This window comes from Neltuma alba, unplaced genomic scaffold, assembly GCF_004799145.2.
Source record: "Neltuma alba isolate B1F8T4 unplaced genomic scaffold, ASM479914v2 tig00011754_pilon, whole genome shotgun sequence".
In the NCBI taxonomy this organism is placed as follows: domain Eukaryota; kingdom Viridiplantae; phylum Streptophyta; class Magnoliopsida; order Fabales; family Fabaceae; genus Neltuma; species Neltuma alba.
In genome coordinates, this window is record NW_021636382.1 from 143,761 (window position 1) to 161,782 (window position 18,022).

The 18,022-nt window shown below is 34.1% G+C and overlaps 1 protein-coding gene and 1 long non-coding RNA gene across 9 annotated transcripts; both read left to right on the forward strand.

The window, feature by feature from the left end:
* The first annotated feature begins 2,570 nt into the window (after window positions 1-2,570).
* LOC114717536 (zinc finger CCCH domain-containing protein 16) lies at window positions 2,571-12,873 on the forward strand. Of its 8 annotated transcripts, none has more exons than XM_028902706.1 (10): window positions 2,571-2,679; window positions 4,739-4,999; window positions 5,209-5,300; window positions 6,764-6,851; window positions 7,694-7,787; window positions 9,220-9,440; window positions 9,775-9,836; window positions 9,931-10,117; window positions 11,652-11,724; window positions 12,616-12,873. In XM_028902706.1, exons 1-10 carry the CDS (start codon window positions 2,636-2,638, stop codon window positions 12,652-12,654), a joined length of 1,161 nt encoding a protein of 386 aa, XP_028758539.1. In that variant the 5' UTR covers window positions 2,571-2,635; the 3' UTR covers window positions 12,655-12,873. The 8 variants fall into 8 exon arrangements, with proteins under 8 accessions (XP_028758539.1, XP_028758541.1, XP_028758534.1 ...); XM_028902708.1 differs by having other exon boundaries at window positions 4,739-4,982; window positions 6,756-6,851; XM_028902701.1 differs by lacking the exon at window positions 12,616-12,873 and having other exon boundaries at window positions 11,652-12,279.
* Window positions 12,874-16,699: 3,826 nt separating this feature from the next.
* On the forward strand, window positions 16,700-17,149 carry LOC114717538 (uncharacterized). The gene is made up of 2 exons (XR_003737723.1): window positions 16,700-16,748; window positions 16,860-17,149. It is a non-coding gene; the product is annotated as an uncharacterized LOC114717538 (long non-coding RNA).
* Window positions 17,150-18,022: the final 873 nt, after the last annotated feature.

The window sequence follows — 18,022 nt, forward strand, 5'->3', positions numbered from 1 at the left end:
TGAGCTAGGAAAGGCATTTCCTCCAAGCATTGAAACTGCCTGATTTTAGCTTGGAAGGCTTCTGACTCCATTTGCAAGCATTGGAGCTGGAAGCCTAGTCTAACTCCAGCGAGTTTCCTAAATCATCTCAAGAAGGTGGAATACGGTCAAATCATCTTGGATAGTGAGGTCTTGCCATAGTATCAGAATGCGCGTAGCCTTGACGTGATGGCAGGAGTGGGGATGGCTCCGGCCCTTTGTGCTCATAGAAGGAGTAACAAATGCATATTTTTCTTGAAAATGAAAATCAAGCTGTGATACCATGTTATAAATAATGAGAAAGATAGAAAATCAGGCTTTGATACCATTTGAATCTCTCACAATGAAAGTCAGAAAGTTGCTTTGCTTGTAATGTCATCAAATTAAAAACACAATCAAAATTAATTTTCTAGATATATATATTATCTTCAGGTCCTTCCTAGAGCATCTTCATGGATTCATTTTGGATTTCTCCATTATATGATCATATATTCTACTAAAGTCACTTGCATTCCCAAATTCTAAACCAATGCTTTTCCCTATGAGGCAAGAATCTAAAGGAATAATAATATGTATTTTCTCATAAAGAAAATTTAAAGCACATATCTTTCATATTTACCATAAAGTTCTGGCAATGATTGGTTTTTTGCCGGTCATTGAAATTCATTTCAACTATTTGCTTCCAAACCCTATTACTTTAGGCTATTTACATAAAAGTAGCATGTGTTCAAGCATTTTAGCATTATTTCCACAAACAGCATATCAATCCCATACTAACAACCTCTCTTTTTTAAAGTTTTAAATGATGGAAGAGCATTTAATAACAATATTCCACAAGAAAAATTCGACTTTGTTTGGTATTTTGATTTTTCAAATTGTTTTCTAATGAAATGTCAAGTGCAGGGAATTCAATTTAGTGTAAGGAAAAGTCCTGCATTAGATAGAATTGAGGTAGAAAAGAGATATACAAGTGAAAAAACCTATCTAATGTCTTAAAGCTTTAGGTTAAAATGTGGTATAGTGCTTATTTATATTCATCCTTTTAGAATTCTCTTCCCGCTCCCAAATTGAATAAATAGCACAAGCTCTTTTGACCTGGTCGCTAGAAACCTCTCGTATTAGCCATTCATTTATATACGTTGCAATCACTTCATTCATTTATTTTCATTTATACCCACACAAATATAAAATTACTTCATCCACATGGCATAGGGCTCTTGAAAGATCTGTTTCGTTTGACTTCGTAGGCCATCTTCCATAAAAGGCATTGGATCCCAGCGCAATGCTTCTTTCATAGCCTAAGCAGTATCCTTTCTTATCCTTTATATGGGAAATTCAATTCATGTGTCTTCTTTATATGCTTTTTTTCCCCCTCTTTATAAGGCAGAGAGATAAGGTTTTTCTTGATCTCATTTATAAATCACTTTATTAAATTTTTAGTATGAATATACTATTTTGTTTTTCATTTATCATGTTATAGATCGTTATTTTTTTAAAGTATATATATTAAATAGGGATAAAATTGAAAAGTTATTATATTTTAATCGAAAGTTAATACATTTTTAGGTTGTTCTTAGTCTGTATGAAATATGTTGAAAGTACTATATAAATAGCGCTACAGGTATATATTTTAGTGAGTTGAAAAAAAATAGTCTTTTAATCACCCCACTTCATCCATTGGATCTTTCATTTCTAGGACCAACACATTTCCTTAAATAGCCATAAATCATTAACTTTCTTTTTTAAGTCTGCTACACCTTTAGCTAAGCCATCATTCCGTGGCCCTTCAATTATTTCTTGAATTTTTGTCATTATCTTTTTAGTCAACTTAGAAGGACATGAACGTTCTATTGTCTCTTTGTTTGCCATTGTTTGCAGAATTAGAATCTGACTAGAAACCCATTTAAAATTTTTAGTGAACCTTAACCTGTGTGTTTCAGCTGTTTAAATGGTCAAACAACTGGAAATTTATGTGGTTTATGTGGATTTAATGGATACTATTTGCTACTATTTTTTTAGTTTATGGTATGTGATCTTCGTCTTAGCAATTAAGTGTGGCTTTAAACTCATGAACTCAGGGATTCTAGAGGCTTTTGGTTTTGGTCCAAAGCTTCACTCAATTTGATCTTATATTAAGATATATTAAGAGCATAACATTTATCAACTTTTTGGACGAAACTTATACTAAGATATAAAAATTATTTCTAATCACATCCTCCCTTTTTCTCATGCATAATCTGCCTAAAAAGACCTAAAAAAGAAGGTTTAAATTAAAATTGTAAAAAATCAAAAAGGGAAATAGGCTGGCCCACTTTTATATGGAATGGGTCAGGCTAAAGAGGCCCATTTCTTCTTGGAGGCTCGAATTTTGAAGCCCAGTCCATTCATTTTAATACCAGTCTGCTCGACCAACGCCGATAGCCCGTGCTCTGGAATCTGGATTTAGCCAGTTTGGTTTTGACGCGAGTAAGGCAGGGCCAGGGGGGTTCTTAAACTAGCCCGCCAAAACAAATAAATGGATTGGTCCTTCCGGGGAAACTCCATTTTAACGTCGGGGGTTTTACAGAGAATTTGAAAGGCATTCCTTTTGTAGTACAGTCACAGCGGGCAAGGAGCTATGCATAACAGGAGAGAGCTTTGTAGAAATTATCAGCGAGGCAGGTGATTCTTTTTCATATTCTACCTAGTTTTGTTTCTACCTGTTTCAACGTTTCATTTGCGAAACGTTGGTTGGGATCCTTTTCGGTATGTTAAGCAAACCACAAACAAAAGCAAACAACGCAGTTTGATTTCTCGAATTCATTTTCGTTTATCTTCTAATCTGTATTAGTCTCTCTTTTGTTGGCCTGTCTTTGTAAAGGCAATCGCTTAGTAGCATCCGCTCGAATTTTGATATTGTGAATCATCAATTAGCAGCAATTTGGTTGATTGCAAGTCTGTTTACGGACAGTTAATCCGGGCTAAGTTTTTTTTTTTTTTTTTTTTGGGGTTTGAGCAATGCCAAGAGAGCACAATGTCTTTACTTTTTCTTACTATCTTTCTCTCATGGACTGTGAATTTCGTTAATGGTGGGTAATGATCCTATTTATCGCCCACCTACTGGGAAGCAGACGAAGAGCAAAAATGGTGTCCTATCCGGCGCCCGTGCTACATGTATTGTCTTACGACAAAACACTTAGCCCATACTTTGTTTAAAAGAAAATTGTGCTGAAGCCAGACTCCAAACCGAACATTTCTTCCGAAAAAGATATAAAAAACTCACCTTTAAGGTCATTCGGCTGTCTTCACGAAGCTTTCATTTTTCCAGTAATTTTAATGATAGACTTGTTGAAAATTCTGCTTTGTTGCAGGAAGTGCTTGTCTTGTTAAGCTTTTCTTCTTTGGCCTGTAGGAAGATTTGGAATTTCGATTCTTGGGGCTCTTACAGTTATTCTTTCTTCAATCATAAAACTTGTAGTCCAAATACATGTTACCTTCGTTTGCCTGGGCTTTTCTGGAAAGACAGGGTTCCTTATAATGTGAAGGCTTTTGCTCAGACGGTGATGCTTAGTAGAATTATTACAATCAATGTGCCTTGGGTTAATGGCTTGATCACGCTTTATCACTTGACGTTTGTGTGACGTGTTTTGGAAGTTCAGAGATGAAAAGCCATATATTTTTTCATTGGGAAGTGGCTTGACCTGGCTGAATTGAAATGGGCTGTTTGAATTCTATGACACGAGAGCTAGGTTTGTCCAGCTAATCTTTGGGCTTCTCTAGCAATAAACTTTATGAGGTTTGAGAGGCAAAAGGCGTGTAAAGTCCTCCGTCACGTGCTGTATTTGGTGATTTGTGGTTTCTTTGGTACAGAATGCAATAGTTTTTTATTAGAGGGGGTTGGGGGGTTTCCTTATGAATTTTCAAAGGGATTGAGAGTCCTTTTTGGTATAATAAGCAAGTTGCTTTGTATTGTGTTTTACTTGTTTAGGGAGGTTCTGTTGCCCGCTATTTTGGTATTTTCTTTATTATTCTCTCTTTTGGTTGGTAAATTCTTTTTTTTAAAAAAAAGAAGAAGAAGAAAAATTTGTCATAGAGATGGTGATGGTTTCTACTCAGTTCATAGATTTTTTTTTTTTTTTGTTCTAAGGCACAACTGAAACGACCCATGATTTCTTTTATGAGGTTGTTGAGGCTGTGTTCAGCTATAGTAATTATGATGCATGGTTTATTGTCAAACAATGGTACAAGCTTGGGAGTTGTGAAAAGTGTAGATCCGGATAGTTTCATATTGAAGACTTAAGCACTAATGTTGTAGTTTGGTGAGCAATCCGAGTTATGAAGGCCAACTACTATTTATGGGAAGTATGTAAGACTTCTCAGTTGCATCACTTTGTTAGTGATGTGGATCAAAGAGAATGACTGGGAAAAGTTGAGGGTGCCACTAATGGGAAGAAAGTCAAAGCTTTCTTTGAGCTATTTGTCAACTAAGGACTGTTGGTTTCTTTTCTCCCGGCTTTAATTTTTCTGAATTTTTCAGAAATTTGTTAATTTATTTACTGAACAGATTCATTTCCATATTTTGTGCTTTATTATGGACTCTTGCTTTGTGCTGGCTTGCAGATCTTTCTACCATTGATTTAGTCAAGTTGCTATTGACTGATAATTTTAGAAGTATTTTATATTTCTCACAGGATATTGGTGTTTTTAATCATTTTTTTGGTTCATGTGATTCATCTTTCAGCTGCCAATATGGAGAAAGGTGTAAATTTCTTCACACGCTGCCGCAACAGCAAAAGCAAAGTACCAATCCTTTTGGATTTGGGTCCCACTCCAGTTCGCACCAAAAACAAACTGCCAATCCTTTTGGATTTGGGTCCCACTCCAGTTCACAGCAACAGCATAAGACCAATCCTTTTGGATTTGGTGTGCAGAACAGCTCCCAGTCAATGGGGGGCACTAGCTCAGAGTTCAAACACCAGTTCAAGGTTCTTCCTCTTCCTGTGTATGTAGTTAGCGTACAAGGTTTTTTTTTTTTAAAAATAAAATAAAATAAAATCCCACGTGTTGAATGAAAATGTTCTTTATAGGTCTCCAATATGTATGAATTCCTTGACTTAATAATGTGCAGAAGATATGATATTATCTTTCATTAACAGAAACAAATCCTTATCAATTTTTGTTAGTATTGATGATGATTTACTTGTTGAACAGCCTTTTGATAACAAATGGACTCGACCTTCTTCCTCACCCCAAAGTAGTGCTTCACGAAAAACTGATGCCAATTCTCAACAAGCGAATCATAAGTAAGTATTGATCAATTGGACTTTATTTTAACTGCAGCTACCTTATAATAGTGTGTTAACAAGCCAACACAGGGAGCTAGAGCATTTGCATCACATGTTGGGCGTTTCTCCTTGTATTGGAATGAAAGCATAGCTTGGGCCGAAAAGTCCACAATGTGCGTAAAAGATGTCCTAGTCATGCCTTTATGTTAACTGAATTATGATCTTCAATATTAAAGATGTAGCATTTTTGGTGAATTTAATGTATTTTAATCATTACGTTGTATCTTGCAATAACATCATCTTCTCTCTTCACCACCAAAAAAAAAAAAAAACACAAATATTTTCTCAGAAGAACTCTAAATTTAAATTTGAAGTTCAAGCCACCAGAGCATTAATTTCATTATCATGTCCAAATATGTTTAAAAGATCTCTATAATCATAAATAATTGTATTGTATTGAAAGTATGTGTTCCGTTGTATTTCATTTTCTCTTATCCACATACTTTGCAGTTATATATCTTTACTTACTAGAGAGAACATACACCTTGTTGGAGCATAAGATATACTTCAAACGGAAAGCATGTGACAATGTTTTAAAACAAAGCAAATTAACTAAGTGCATATCAAACTTCAGGCTTGTTTGAATTGCTACTGAATCGTGCTTCTTTCGAAGCTGCTTTTCAAATGGATTTTCATAAACAGCCAGAAAAAAACCATTTGTTACTCTCTTATCAATAATGTTTGGCGAATATTTCAAAATAAAGGTCTTCCATGCTCCAATTACTTAAAAGGGCAGGCAATCTAGGAGTAGATGAAAGAGTTGTAGGTAATTAGTGGTTTCTTTCTTTCGTTCTTGTTTTTTTTTTTTCGTAGAAGGGTATTTTTTTAAAAAATTTTGAATGAGATTTCGAATCAATCCATATTGATTGACTACCTCCATTATGTTGTTGCTAGCAAATACTACTATTTTTGGTTTTGGATCTTCCAAATCATTCCCGCAAGAGGTCCAAACCCATTTTTTTTCCCCTGATCCTTCGATGAAAAGATTCGTTCTCTTTATAAAAAATAGGAGGTAGAACTAATAAAGATTTCTTTTTTGATTCATCCCTGGAGTTGAGTAGAGGTAAATACGAACTATGGTAATTCGTAATATTGATTGGGGATATTTTTGTTTTCCAAAAATAATTTCCTGCTTATATTTTGCTTCCAAGGAAAAGTTCCAATTTCTACTTCTTTCCATTAGTTGAAGTGCACTTTTTCTGCTGCTCTAAAGGAACCATTGTTGTGCAAAAGAGTGTTTTGTAGACTTTGGAAATAATGGTTCCTTTAGAAAACTCATTATAGAGTGCCAAAGGGGAGCCATATACACAATTTTATCACACAACAGATTAAAAAAGTATATATATGCTCTGCATTAGGTTTGATTCTATCTGTTACGTTGTGTGCACTAAATCTTACGTGATGTCATTGAAGGTGCACAGATCCTGAAGCTTGCAAACGTCAGATTGTAGAAGATTTTGAGCAAGAGAAACCGCTTTGGAAGCTTACATGCTATGGTCATTCTAAAGGGTAGGTACTTATTTTTATACGTTTATGGCATGAAAAGCTTTGGTGCTTGCCATCACTCTAAACATCTGGGGCTAGAAGCCTTAATGAATTTGCACCTTGAGTGGGTGACAAGTGTCATTATTTTGTCTGTCCCAGAACAAGTAGAGGTCTATCATGTTTTGCACACATTTTGGTTGCAGTGTTTCTTAAGCTGATGCATCTGGTTTTGCCTTGTTTTTCTCTCTTCCCTTCTCCATGCCATTTTCTCGTATATAATCATCTTAGCTCATAATAACCTTTTGTTGCAACAGAAAAGAGAGAAATAACTTTTTTAGATTGCTATACACATACTCTTGTAGGCATAGGGGCTTTTGTTGCAAAGTATCAGGACTTTGTCGTAGTTGTAGCAAATCATTATCATCATATCCCTTGTATATAGTTTAGTATAAAATTAGTATGAAAGGCCTCCTCTTCCACAAAATAAGGAATTTAGAAGGGAGGGACGATCTATATCACTACTTTAATAGAAAATGTTTAGTTACATAAAACATAGAACTTGAAATAATCAAGGGTTATGGTTGAACAAGCTAACCCTTAAGGAATTAGGAGTTGATGAAAATCTGTTGCCGGTTCCTATTATGCTAAATGAAAAGTAAGCATTGCAGGTAGAACGGAACCTTTTCCTGGCCAAGTTTGACAGAGGTGATTATAAATCACCCTTTTTAGAGTATATTTCAGGAAACAATACTCTGATTATCTTTTGAGTATACTGCAGGAAACAAGACTCCAATTCTCTTTTGCTTGAACGAGATAAAAAGCGTAGTGAAATAAAAATTTGACTTAATTTTTTTGGTTTAATGCAGTGCTCCTTGTGACATTGTTGGTGATATTAGCTATGAAGAATTGCGGGCAGCTGCATATGAGGATGCTAAACGGGGGATGACCTTACAATCAATTGTAAGTTGACTGTCAAGTTTATGAAGTCATTGAATGTAATAGCTGGCCTCCTTCACTCTGACTCCGATAATTTGTGATTAATCATGTTGAAAAATTCCATCTAGAAATCTCATTTGGTAATTTAGTCTTCTCCAAAGTCACCTCTCACGTTTGGACAATTATACCCTACAGGATTAATATATCATTGTAGATTTTTAGGTCAGGGGATCTTCTCTCCTTATATTTGCAATGTATTGGGCCAGCTTGCAAACGGTTTCATCAGTATATTTAAATGTCCTCACTGCTATCTAAATTTGGATTAGGCTCTTGTCTGTTTGGTGTTTCTATGGCTTATGCTGCAAAGCCTAGAAATCTCAAATTGTGGAGGATCACGAAAACCTCTAGAAAAATATTGGTTATCAGTCAGAGTGGTCCCATAGTCTGACTGGACAACTGAGAGGGGAAAACATATTTATTTGTATTTAGTGCCATTAGAGAGCCAAACTGGATCATAAGAAGATGTCAGGCCTTTTAGGGTTTTGATACCATGTAGAAACTCAGGGTTTTTCCGATTTTGATGTTCTGTTATTTGTAGATAAGTGTTCAAACACAAGTAGGGAAGATGGCCACAATCATATCTCATCTAATCCCTCACAATCATCATATTCAAAAATGAAAATATCCAAGAAAGTGAATTACATTAAAGCTCATTCAAATATATATATATATATATATATATATAAATTGGACATCCTAAACTAATTCACTCTTGCCATAGGAGCCGCATGCCTTCTTATTAACCTGCACTTGATTATTTTGAGCAGTTGGAATGCTTCCCTAAGCATTTGGAATGCTTCAAGTGAGAGAAGTCTTTGCTGTAATTAAATGTTATATAGTACCATTATAAATCTTGTAAATGCATTCAAAACACCTCGTACATTAGAACCTGAAATGTTGGTGGAGCGTAAAATAGGCAAGAAAGGACTATCAGGAACTCTGGACCTTTTGAATCTAAAAGGCAGTTTTCATCTAACCCTTGTTGATATCTAAATTTGAAATCCAATTTTTTTTTTTTTAAAAAAATTTCAGCTCAGTTTATATCACATTATTTGTTTTGGAAATTTATTTGAAATTTAATTCAAAATCTCACCTGAGCATGCACCTTAAATTTTGTATTTCATAGCACACAGTGAATTCATTATTTGAATATGCTTTTTGCTCTTTTCATGTTGGAAGAATTTCAGAAAAGCAACCCCTTTTAAGAATATTTACCTTGGAGTTGCTTTCAAGAGTTGCTCTTCCAAAATTCTGCCTCCTTTTTTCCTCTGGAACTCCTTGATTTAAATTGGTGATGGATTCATTGTGCCTTTGATTTTCTAATGATTACTGATTTTTTTTTTAAAGTTAAATGCCGTTTATTCTGTCCAAATAGTGAAAGATTATGTTGGTCCAGGTGGAGAGAGAGAGAAATCTACTAAATTCCAAGTTAGTGGAGTTTCAGAACCTTCTTCGTGAACCTTACAAAATACCGCTGAGTTCTTCTCTTACAAGTGATAAGCATCAGTCTCTTGGAATTGATGCAAACCCATTTTCAAGGACTTCACTAGATAATAATCCTCTGTCTGTCTCTAGCTTTAGTCAACTGGGGGCTTCAATGAACATGGGTATTGAAAGGTAAGTGGTGCTTATTAAATTTATTGTAAATCTTTAGTATCTCATTTTGCTTACGCATTGCAACTAGGGATTTCCATTACTACATAAATGAGAAGGTAAACGGGTATTGAAAGGTAAATGATATAATCTCTCATCCTTGGGAGATGCCATCAGTTTTAGCCAAGTTGCAAAGGAAAAAAGCAAAATAGTGAAGGAAAAATGATGAAATCTCCTATCTGTTTTTTTTTTTTTAACGCTAATTTTCTTCAAATTTATGTGGCATTTCACACTTAATGACTTTCGTTTTACTGCCTGCTCTTGGCATATGGTGACCTCTTTGGAGCATTTTTCTTAGGCCTTTTGCACCCCCAGTAGATACTCTGGCTCAACGTAGCTCCTTTGGAACTGGAGGCATAGGTTTGGTTTAGTTCAGAATCACTGTGGCTTCATTTGTCTACTGTTGTTTTCCCTATGCGCATCCTTGATCACTAATGTCCAGAGCAACATTCAGGAAATCTGCTGGCATCCAATGTGACAAACCAAACTGGCGGAGGCATTGCTGGTGGCCAAATTAACTCCTTTCCCGCATCAGCTGAAGTTGCAGAGTTTCCCAGCGTTACCACACAGCAACCATTTATAGGAAGCAATGGCCCTACTACTGGTATGATGTTTCCGGCAAGCACAGGTGTTCAGTTGGTGTAAGTCCTTCACCATACCACCTTTTGAAATTTTATGTTTCTGAAGAAGTAATTACAGTTCAATTAATTCCCTATCATTCCATTCAAAAATAGCCCAATCTTCTCTCCTATCTGTCCCTGTGGACATATTATAATATAGGGTTAATGTGCGAATTTGCTTCGAAAGTTTTCACTCAATAACGTGGGTATTCGGAAGTTTTTTTTTTTTTGGGAGCTAATTTGCCCTGGAAGTTTAAAATCATAGCAATATTACCTCTTACCGTTGAAAATATTAATGAAAAGGAATGTATAGATTGACATTGATTATAACTCTGCTCATTAAATGGGTTTCTCTGCTTCTGGTATGATGCTTTTGAAGCGCCTGAGCATTAGGTGTTGAACACAAAGGAGAAGAGAAGGAAAGGGAATGAGGCCAAAGCTCTATTAACTGTTGATGACATGGCTGGAGGGGTGGAAAAGAGAAAATGTATGGGTAACTGACTGGTCATATGGGATATGAGGTGGAAGAGAGTGTTTGGTTGTTAGAAGGGGAATATGTTGGAGGGTTGACAGTCAGAAGGAGGTGAATTTGGAAGTCTGAGTCTTAACTCAGAACTGCCGGATTTTATTTTATGTTTTTTTGGGGGCCTGATTTATCTTTTTTGCCTTGTTTTCCCATTAACTTGAAAAATCCTCCTCTACACCTCTGCTCAACACACAATTCAAAGGTAAATAGTGATTCACCGCTATTTAGATTTTCTAGCCCTCCAGCCACCTCATCTGCGGAAACCCAGCTTTGGACGCCTTCTCCCCTATGGTCTTTAAAACATTAGATCTGGATCAGCTTTGGTCCATCACATGCGCAATTTAGTTATGCATCTTAATTTTTCGGCTACTTTCAAAAGATGTTTTACTTAATGTTCGCTGTCCAAGGAGAATTTAGTGGATATTCTCAAAGGACAAAGCAAAAGGGTCTATAAAGTCTTTAATTATCAGAATGTCCCCTAACTAACTAGCTGCCTCTCTTAACTAGTAGGAGGCACCATTAGCAAGCCCTTTGCCCCCTGTGAGTGAATTCACTTAACTTTTTTTCTCTAGTCAAATAAATTATCATGATTCTAATTACTTACTATAAAGTAAAAGCCTTGCGGGAAAAACCACTCAGCAAGTGTACCTGAGCCAAGAGAGTTTAGCCAGAAATACATTTCATAGCAGAGAACATCCTCCCTAATTATTTAGACAAAAGTCTATCAACTTCGTTTCAAACCTCTTCTCAAACATCATTGTGAAATCTGTCACGCCTTGAATTCATCTCAGCACCCCATCTACTGTGCCTTGATGAAAATCTGGGAGAGTGAATTAACCTCGAGAAACATCGAACTTTTGTATAGCTGTAACTCCCAAACTTTTCTTTACATATTTCGATTTGTTTGGAACCTTAACCTTGAAAGTAAAGCAGCCTTACACTGATCCTTGTAGGAGTTTGACATTGTTTAGCTTTATATACAAGTCATAAATATTTTGTTTCTATTTAATAGCTGTTCTGTTCCTGCAGAAGTAAGTCCAAAGATGAGAATGTCTCTGGAGATGCCAGTATTTGGTTAAAAGAGAAATGGATCCCTGGAGAGGTAATCTACTTCTATGGCGTCGTTTTCTTGTGCCCCCCCCCCCCCCAAAACCAAAAAACAAACACACACACACACAAAAAAGCTTTTGTGCTGCAAAAAGCTCACAAGGCTGACAAGTGCATGGGGCATGGAAAGAGTGAGATAGGGATGGGATTTTTCACCTCGTGGCCATCTCAGTTTTAAGCTGCCATTAAAGCTAATGAGCTCATTGGTGCCTGGACACTTAAATTTTGAAGTTGGGAGACTGTCAATTCGAACATTTATGAACATATTTGTGATCTTGATTCTCTATAATGATCAAATTCCTTTAAGTTGAGGCGTAATAGTTATTGAAGCTTGTGGGGCTGGTAGATCCGTACTTAATCTTTGATATCATCTGCAGTTAATGATCGCTGATTTTTAACATGGAATTCCAATTCCCTGACACAAATTTTTTTCCGTATTGAAGTATTTCCTCTGCCCTTTTTAATAAGCAACGATCACCATCTTCTTCTTGTTTCTAAATATAAGTAACATTTGTAAGTTGTTTTAAATTTTTAAAGCAAATTTCCTATTTTACCCCATTAATTACTTATTTTAATACTCAATATATTTATTATCTTATTTTTCAAACAATTATCTTTCTTTATCACATTTTATCTCTTTCATAGTTCTCTTCATTATAATGATTTTTTTTATTATCTTTCTTATACTCTTTTCCCTGTCTATAAATAATGGTATTTTGGAGAAAGAACTTCTAATTTCTACCTATTTATTATTTATAACTAACTTTTTGATCTATGTGATGGAGCTGAAAGTTGTTTATAAAAAGGGGAGAGAAGTAGTAATGGGATTCAGTCTGATGTATTCGGCCATATTTTTCTTTCTAATATTGTTTGTTTCTTGTTACAGATTCCGGAAGAAGCTCCTCCTGATGCATTTATTAGGTAGACAGTTCTTTATGAAATTTGTGTAAAGCATAGATTGCGGTGGTTGAGGTGTAGAGTTCCGCTGATGTAAAAGGCAAGCTCTAGTTTCTTTTCTTTTTGTTTTTCTTTAATATAACAGGCAAGCTCTTGTTAGATATTGTAACAGAAATGTTCATAACGCCTTGAATATTACTATAACCTTCAGTCCAATTTATAATATTTTATCTTTTTTTTTTTCCAACTATAATATTCTATCTATTTATTCTTAATACAGGACCGATGTTCTTCAAGGTTGCCTGGACCCATTTTCGTGAGGGGCAAAAGAAATTAATATGATGATTTATGACAAAAGAAATGAGGAGACCAGCAAAAGGTGAGAAACCTGATGAATGATCTTGTAGCACTTGGATAAGATGACTTGGAAAATGTAAAGAATTTCAACACAAAAAATATGGAAGATGTTAAGATGACTATTGGAAATATCTAAGATGACTATTAAAAAGAATTAAAACACTGAGATATTGTTTGGTACGAAGTATTAAAAATAAGAGATAAAGACTAAGTTGTTATTAAAAAAATTATTAAAAATATTTTTAGTATGAGTAATTATTTATTATATGAGATATAACAAACTTATGAAAGTAGGATTGGGAAATATCACTTTTTTTTAGTGTTTTTAAATCTTACATACATGGGTTTATCTAATATCATATAATAAGTAATTTCTCATACTAAATACTATTGTCTTAATTTCAATTCTAATTTCAATTTTTCATTTTTAATACTTCATATCAAACCAGTGTGACTGTTTAAATTGTGGAAGATGTGTATTGAAAATATAGATGAGTGCAAAAAAGTTTGGCTCAGAAAAATTTTAATGCCAACTAACAATCATATTTTTTGTAATTCAAAATTTTAGAACTCTTAATTATTATTAATATTTTTAGTGGATCTATATTTAGTTCATGGATATCAAACCGTGCAATGCAATTTGTTACTCGGCCCCCGAAATTGAATATATTTAATGATGGTAGTTAGTTAAATGTTGTGGTGGCAAAAGAAATTGATACATGTGGATGCAGATGGCCAATGTTTACGAAAGTGATATCCACATCAATTGGGTTGTGCAAATTGAAATCCAGATAAAAATTAATTAATAAAACCCAAAAGTTAATATTAACATGAGTTTTGAATAAAAAGTCATTTTGCCTAAATACCGATCCAAACATTTTAAAACTCAATATTAAGGAACTGTATAATAAATTATTACCACTTTTGATATTTGATATAAGATCTAATTGACTAATTTAAGGAGATTAAGAAAATTACTAAATTTTCTAATTGTAACATATATTATATAATCGCTCTAAAATATTTATATGTAATATTAGCTTATATATCAATTTATAAGTAAGACAAATTAGTTGGAAGAAAAATAGTAAATATAAATACTTTGAAGGTGAATACAAACCTTGATCCTTTAAGTTTTTCTTCAAATTTTAAATCATAAGTTTTAGTTGTTTAAGTTTCTTTTCATTTAAAATATTAGTCCCTATAATCAGGTAAAAACTTGAATCATTTTATCTCTTAAGGGACCAAAATTTATGGTTTGAAACTTGAGGGATTAATACAACTAAAATGAAGGTAAATTTAAGAGATAAAAAATTTATATTAACCCATCATTTAAAGTAAATCAGTAACTTTCATAATCTCTTTAAATTAGTGAGTAGGATCTTATATTAAGAAGTTGATGTAGTAATTTTTAAAAACAAAAGTGTATATGTTCTCTTTTCCACTGCCACATCACAACTTGTCCCAATCGGTCGATGTGAATCAGCACCCGACGGTTTTGCAATTTCAAAACTTAAAAAGGAATGACTTCGGGTTAGTTAATCAGTAGAAACTGAATTAAATTCATCAAGCCTCAGTTCGCGGACCGTTTGGTGTGCTGGAATTACGTACCTGGAAATGGCAAGATCCATTATTTGACTTTGGTCTTGTTTTTATGCCCTTCAATTTTCAGCTCTGGTTCCTATCTTCTGATAATAGTTTGAATCTTCATTTTGATGATGGGAGTGGATGGTGTCCTGGTGGAACAGAGCTTTTTTTAACCCCCAAACAGGGCCTTCAAGCAACCGGTTAACCGCATGAGGAAAGCGGTCTGTGCCTGTGTCCATGGTAGCAGGTGGTGGAGATTGGTGCGTCAAAGTCAATGGTGGTTTTGCAGAGGCGTTTTTCAAGAGGGCATTTTGGTACTTTTGTATGAAAAATACTCCTCTGATCCTATTTAAAATTTTTTTGGTCAGATTCTAGAACAGAAAAAGAAATTTTTTGCATGAATGTTTAACCTTGGGAGTGTTTGAATGAAACCAAACCATAATTTAGAGAATAACTTTTGGAGAATAGATTTTTGAGAAAATAAATTTTATAAAGAATAGATTTTGTGAAAAAGTGATTTTGATAAAGTGAGAGTGTTTGGATAGTTGTTATCAGAAGCACTTTTTATATATACAAATTACTAAAAAGGACATAAGTTAATATGATAATTACATAAAATATAGATTTTATAATATATTTTAATTTAAAGGACTAAAATTGTTAATAATATATTTTTTCACCAACATAATTAAGAACATATAAGAAAATATAATTAATAAATAATTAATATGTGTATATATATTTATAAAATATGAGATTAAAAATATTTTCGTAAAAAATAAATCTTTTTTACCAGCAGAAAAATATTATTTTATTTTAAAGATTATACATATAAAATACCATGATATTTTTTGACAAAATTAATTAAGCACATATAAAACAATTTATTACTTATTATAGTAATTAATAATAAACACACAGCACATATATATGATTCTCTCAGGCTCTCTCTCATACTGCGGCTGAAACAATGAAGACAAGAGATGAATAATTGGGGAGGGGTATATCTGTCTGGGCCAAAAAAAAAAACAAGGCACATATCCCATAGGCTCTGATACTCTCTCTTTTTCCTCCAAAAGCAGAAAATTTTTACTTCTACCAAAACCATGGTTTTGGTTTTTTTTTTTTTAATGGTGTTTGGGTAATTTTTTCCCTAAACCATGGTTTGGATAATCACCCAAACACTTTTTTTTATCTTTCATTTATTATTGTGTTGACTTTATTTTTATTGGTATAATATATATTAAATATGGATTACTTTTTCTTAATCTATATGAAACATGTTAAAAGTGACTTGTAAATAATATTAGAAAAGTATTTTCATGATGACCAGCACTCTTTTAAAACCTATTTCCATTTATCTATTTTTATTTCTATTTCCATATCGATATTTATTTTTATTTCCATCAAAAACCAATTTCAGTGTAACGAACGGGTCCTTGAAACTAGGGGTGAGCAAATAGCCCATAACCCGCTAGCCCACCCATAACCCAATAATTTTTTGCCCATTAAAGCCTGCCCAATTAGCCCAAATAGAAGATAATAAACGGGTTGACTTAAATGGGCAGGGCAGCCCATTAAACGGGACGGGCTTTGGGCAAGGCTTCGGGTTGCCCATACCCACCCATTTAAGTTTTATTTTTTTTAAAAAATATTTTTATTCTTTACAATTAGTCAATTAGATTTAGACCTAGTTGCAAGCTGCCTTTGAGCCTTTCAATCTTTCATTATCCGTTTCTTCATAGTTCATTCCAATTTCCATTTCGACGAGACGGCGACGGCATTTCTCAATCTCTCGACTGAACGACTCTCTCAGTGTCTCTCACTTGCTCTACTGACTGCCGCTCCACGCCTCCACGCCTCCACCGCCTTCGCTCTGTCACTCTGTCACTTTGTCACTATGTCTGTGACTCTGTGTGACTGCGTCTCTACCATTCAACTTCGAGCCAATTGCCCAGCTTGCTTCGAGCTCCAATGATCTATGGACTTTAATCAATTTGCCTGTGAGAGAGTGAGGCTGTGATTTCAGCTTTGCCTAGCTCTGTTTGTACTGCGTCTTGCTGTCTTCGAGTTTGAGACAAAGGTCAGTGTCGCTGGTGGTGTCCTTCGATTTGTTGAAGATTGAAGCAAATGATTTGGATGTTGATAATTTTGATGAGAGTACAAGTATTGTTATTGGTAATTGACTAATTTCTGTATCATTGAGTTTGCAGCATTGCATTATGTTTTTTATACTAATAGTCTAATATTAATGACATTAACTTATTCTTATTTGTTTTGTTTTTACAGAGCAAGAGTCAGCAGCCACACATTCAACAATTTCAAGTGATTCAGAAGTAGAACATTATGATACTCAAGATCTAGCTGGATGAGCAATTGATGATATTGTTTCTCATTCTGCCATTCATTGTTTATCAAACTTTCATGCTTGTCTGAACTTTTATTTTATCCTTTAGGTGGAAGTTGTAACTTTTAAAGTTTGAGACTTTTTATGATTGGTGGCTATTTTTTTGATTTTATTAGGCTTTGATTGTTTGTGACTCTAAGTGAAGTTGTGTAATTGAATATAGTTGGTATTATGTAATGTTATTTTATATTTGATTTGCTATTTGGTATGCAAAATTTATTAACAGCTTCATAAGATTACACTATGCTGAAAAAATTGTAAAAAAAAAAGTAGAAAAATAAATGGGTTACCCATAACCCGGTCAGCCCAAACGGGCTGCCCCGCAACCTATTTAATATGGGCTAAAACAGGCTATTACCGGGTTATGGGCTAGCCCATGCCCGTTTATTCATAAATGGGCGGGCTATGGGCTAACCCTTAGGCTAGCCCAGCCCGCCCATTGCTCAGCCCTACTTGAAACCACGATGACAATACTATGTCACAATCTAGTCCATTCCTAATAAGTGTAGATTGCTCTTGACATTTTACCTATTTTAATACTACTTTCGGTCTTTAATATAAGATTTTATTTAATTTTTATTTTAGTTTTAAATATAAAACCCTACTTCATTTTGTTTTTTCATATTTATCTTTTTTTTTTCAAGATAGTCTTATAATAATAGTAGTTCTAGCTAATATACTTTATTAACAAGGATATTTTAAAAAGATAACATATATTTATTACAAATAATTAACTTAACTAATTTTTTTAATCTGCTTAAATTAAATAATTAACTTAACTAATGTTCTTAATTTGCTTAAATTAGTTAATTGGTAATTTGTTTGATCCAATAAATTTGTCTCAACTTGAATATCATTTTAGGTCTAACACGGTCCAAAGACCTGAACCTATGTATATTTTTTTTAATACTTAACTATATTATCAAGTGAGGGTGTTCAATTTGTCCCGTCCCGGTCTTGGTGAGTTCGGGACGGGATGAAACGAGACAAAAAAAATTTCGAGACAGGACGGGAACAGTGACTGGGACGAGACAGGACATGGGAC

What these genes read in the sequence shown, in the direction of transcription:
- LOC114717536 (XM_028902701.1), top strand. Translation starts at nt 2,636, where the DNA reads ATGCATAACAGGAGAGAGCTTTGTAGAAATTATCAGCGAGGCAG. An exon ending in TGCTATGGTCATTCTAAAGG is followed by an intron (nt 6,852 to 7,693) that starts GTAGGTACTTAT and finishes GGTTTAATGCAG; the next exon opens with TGCTCCTTGTGACATTGTTG. An exon ending in CTTTGGAACTGGAGGCATAG is followed by an intron (nt 9,837 to 9,930) that starts GTTTGGTTTAGT and finishes AGCAACATTCAG; the next exon opens with GAAATCTGCTGGCATCCAAT.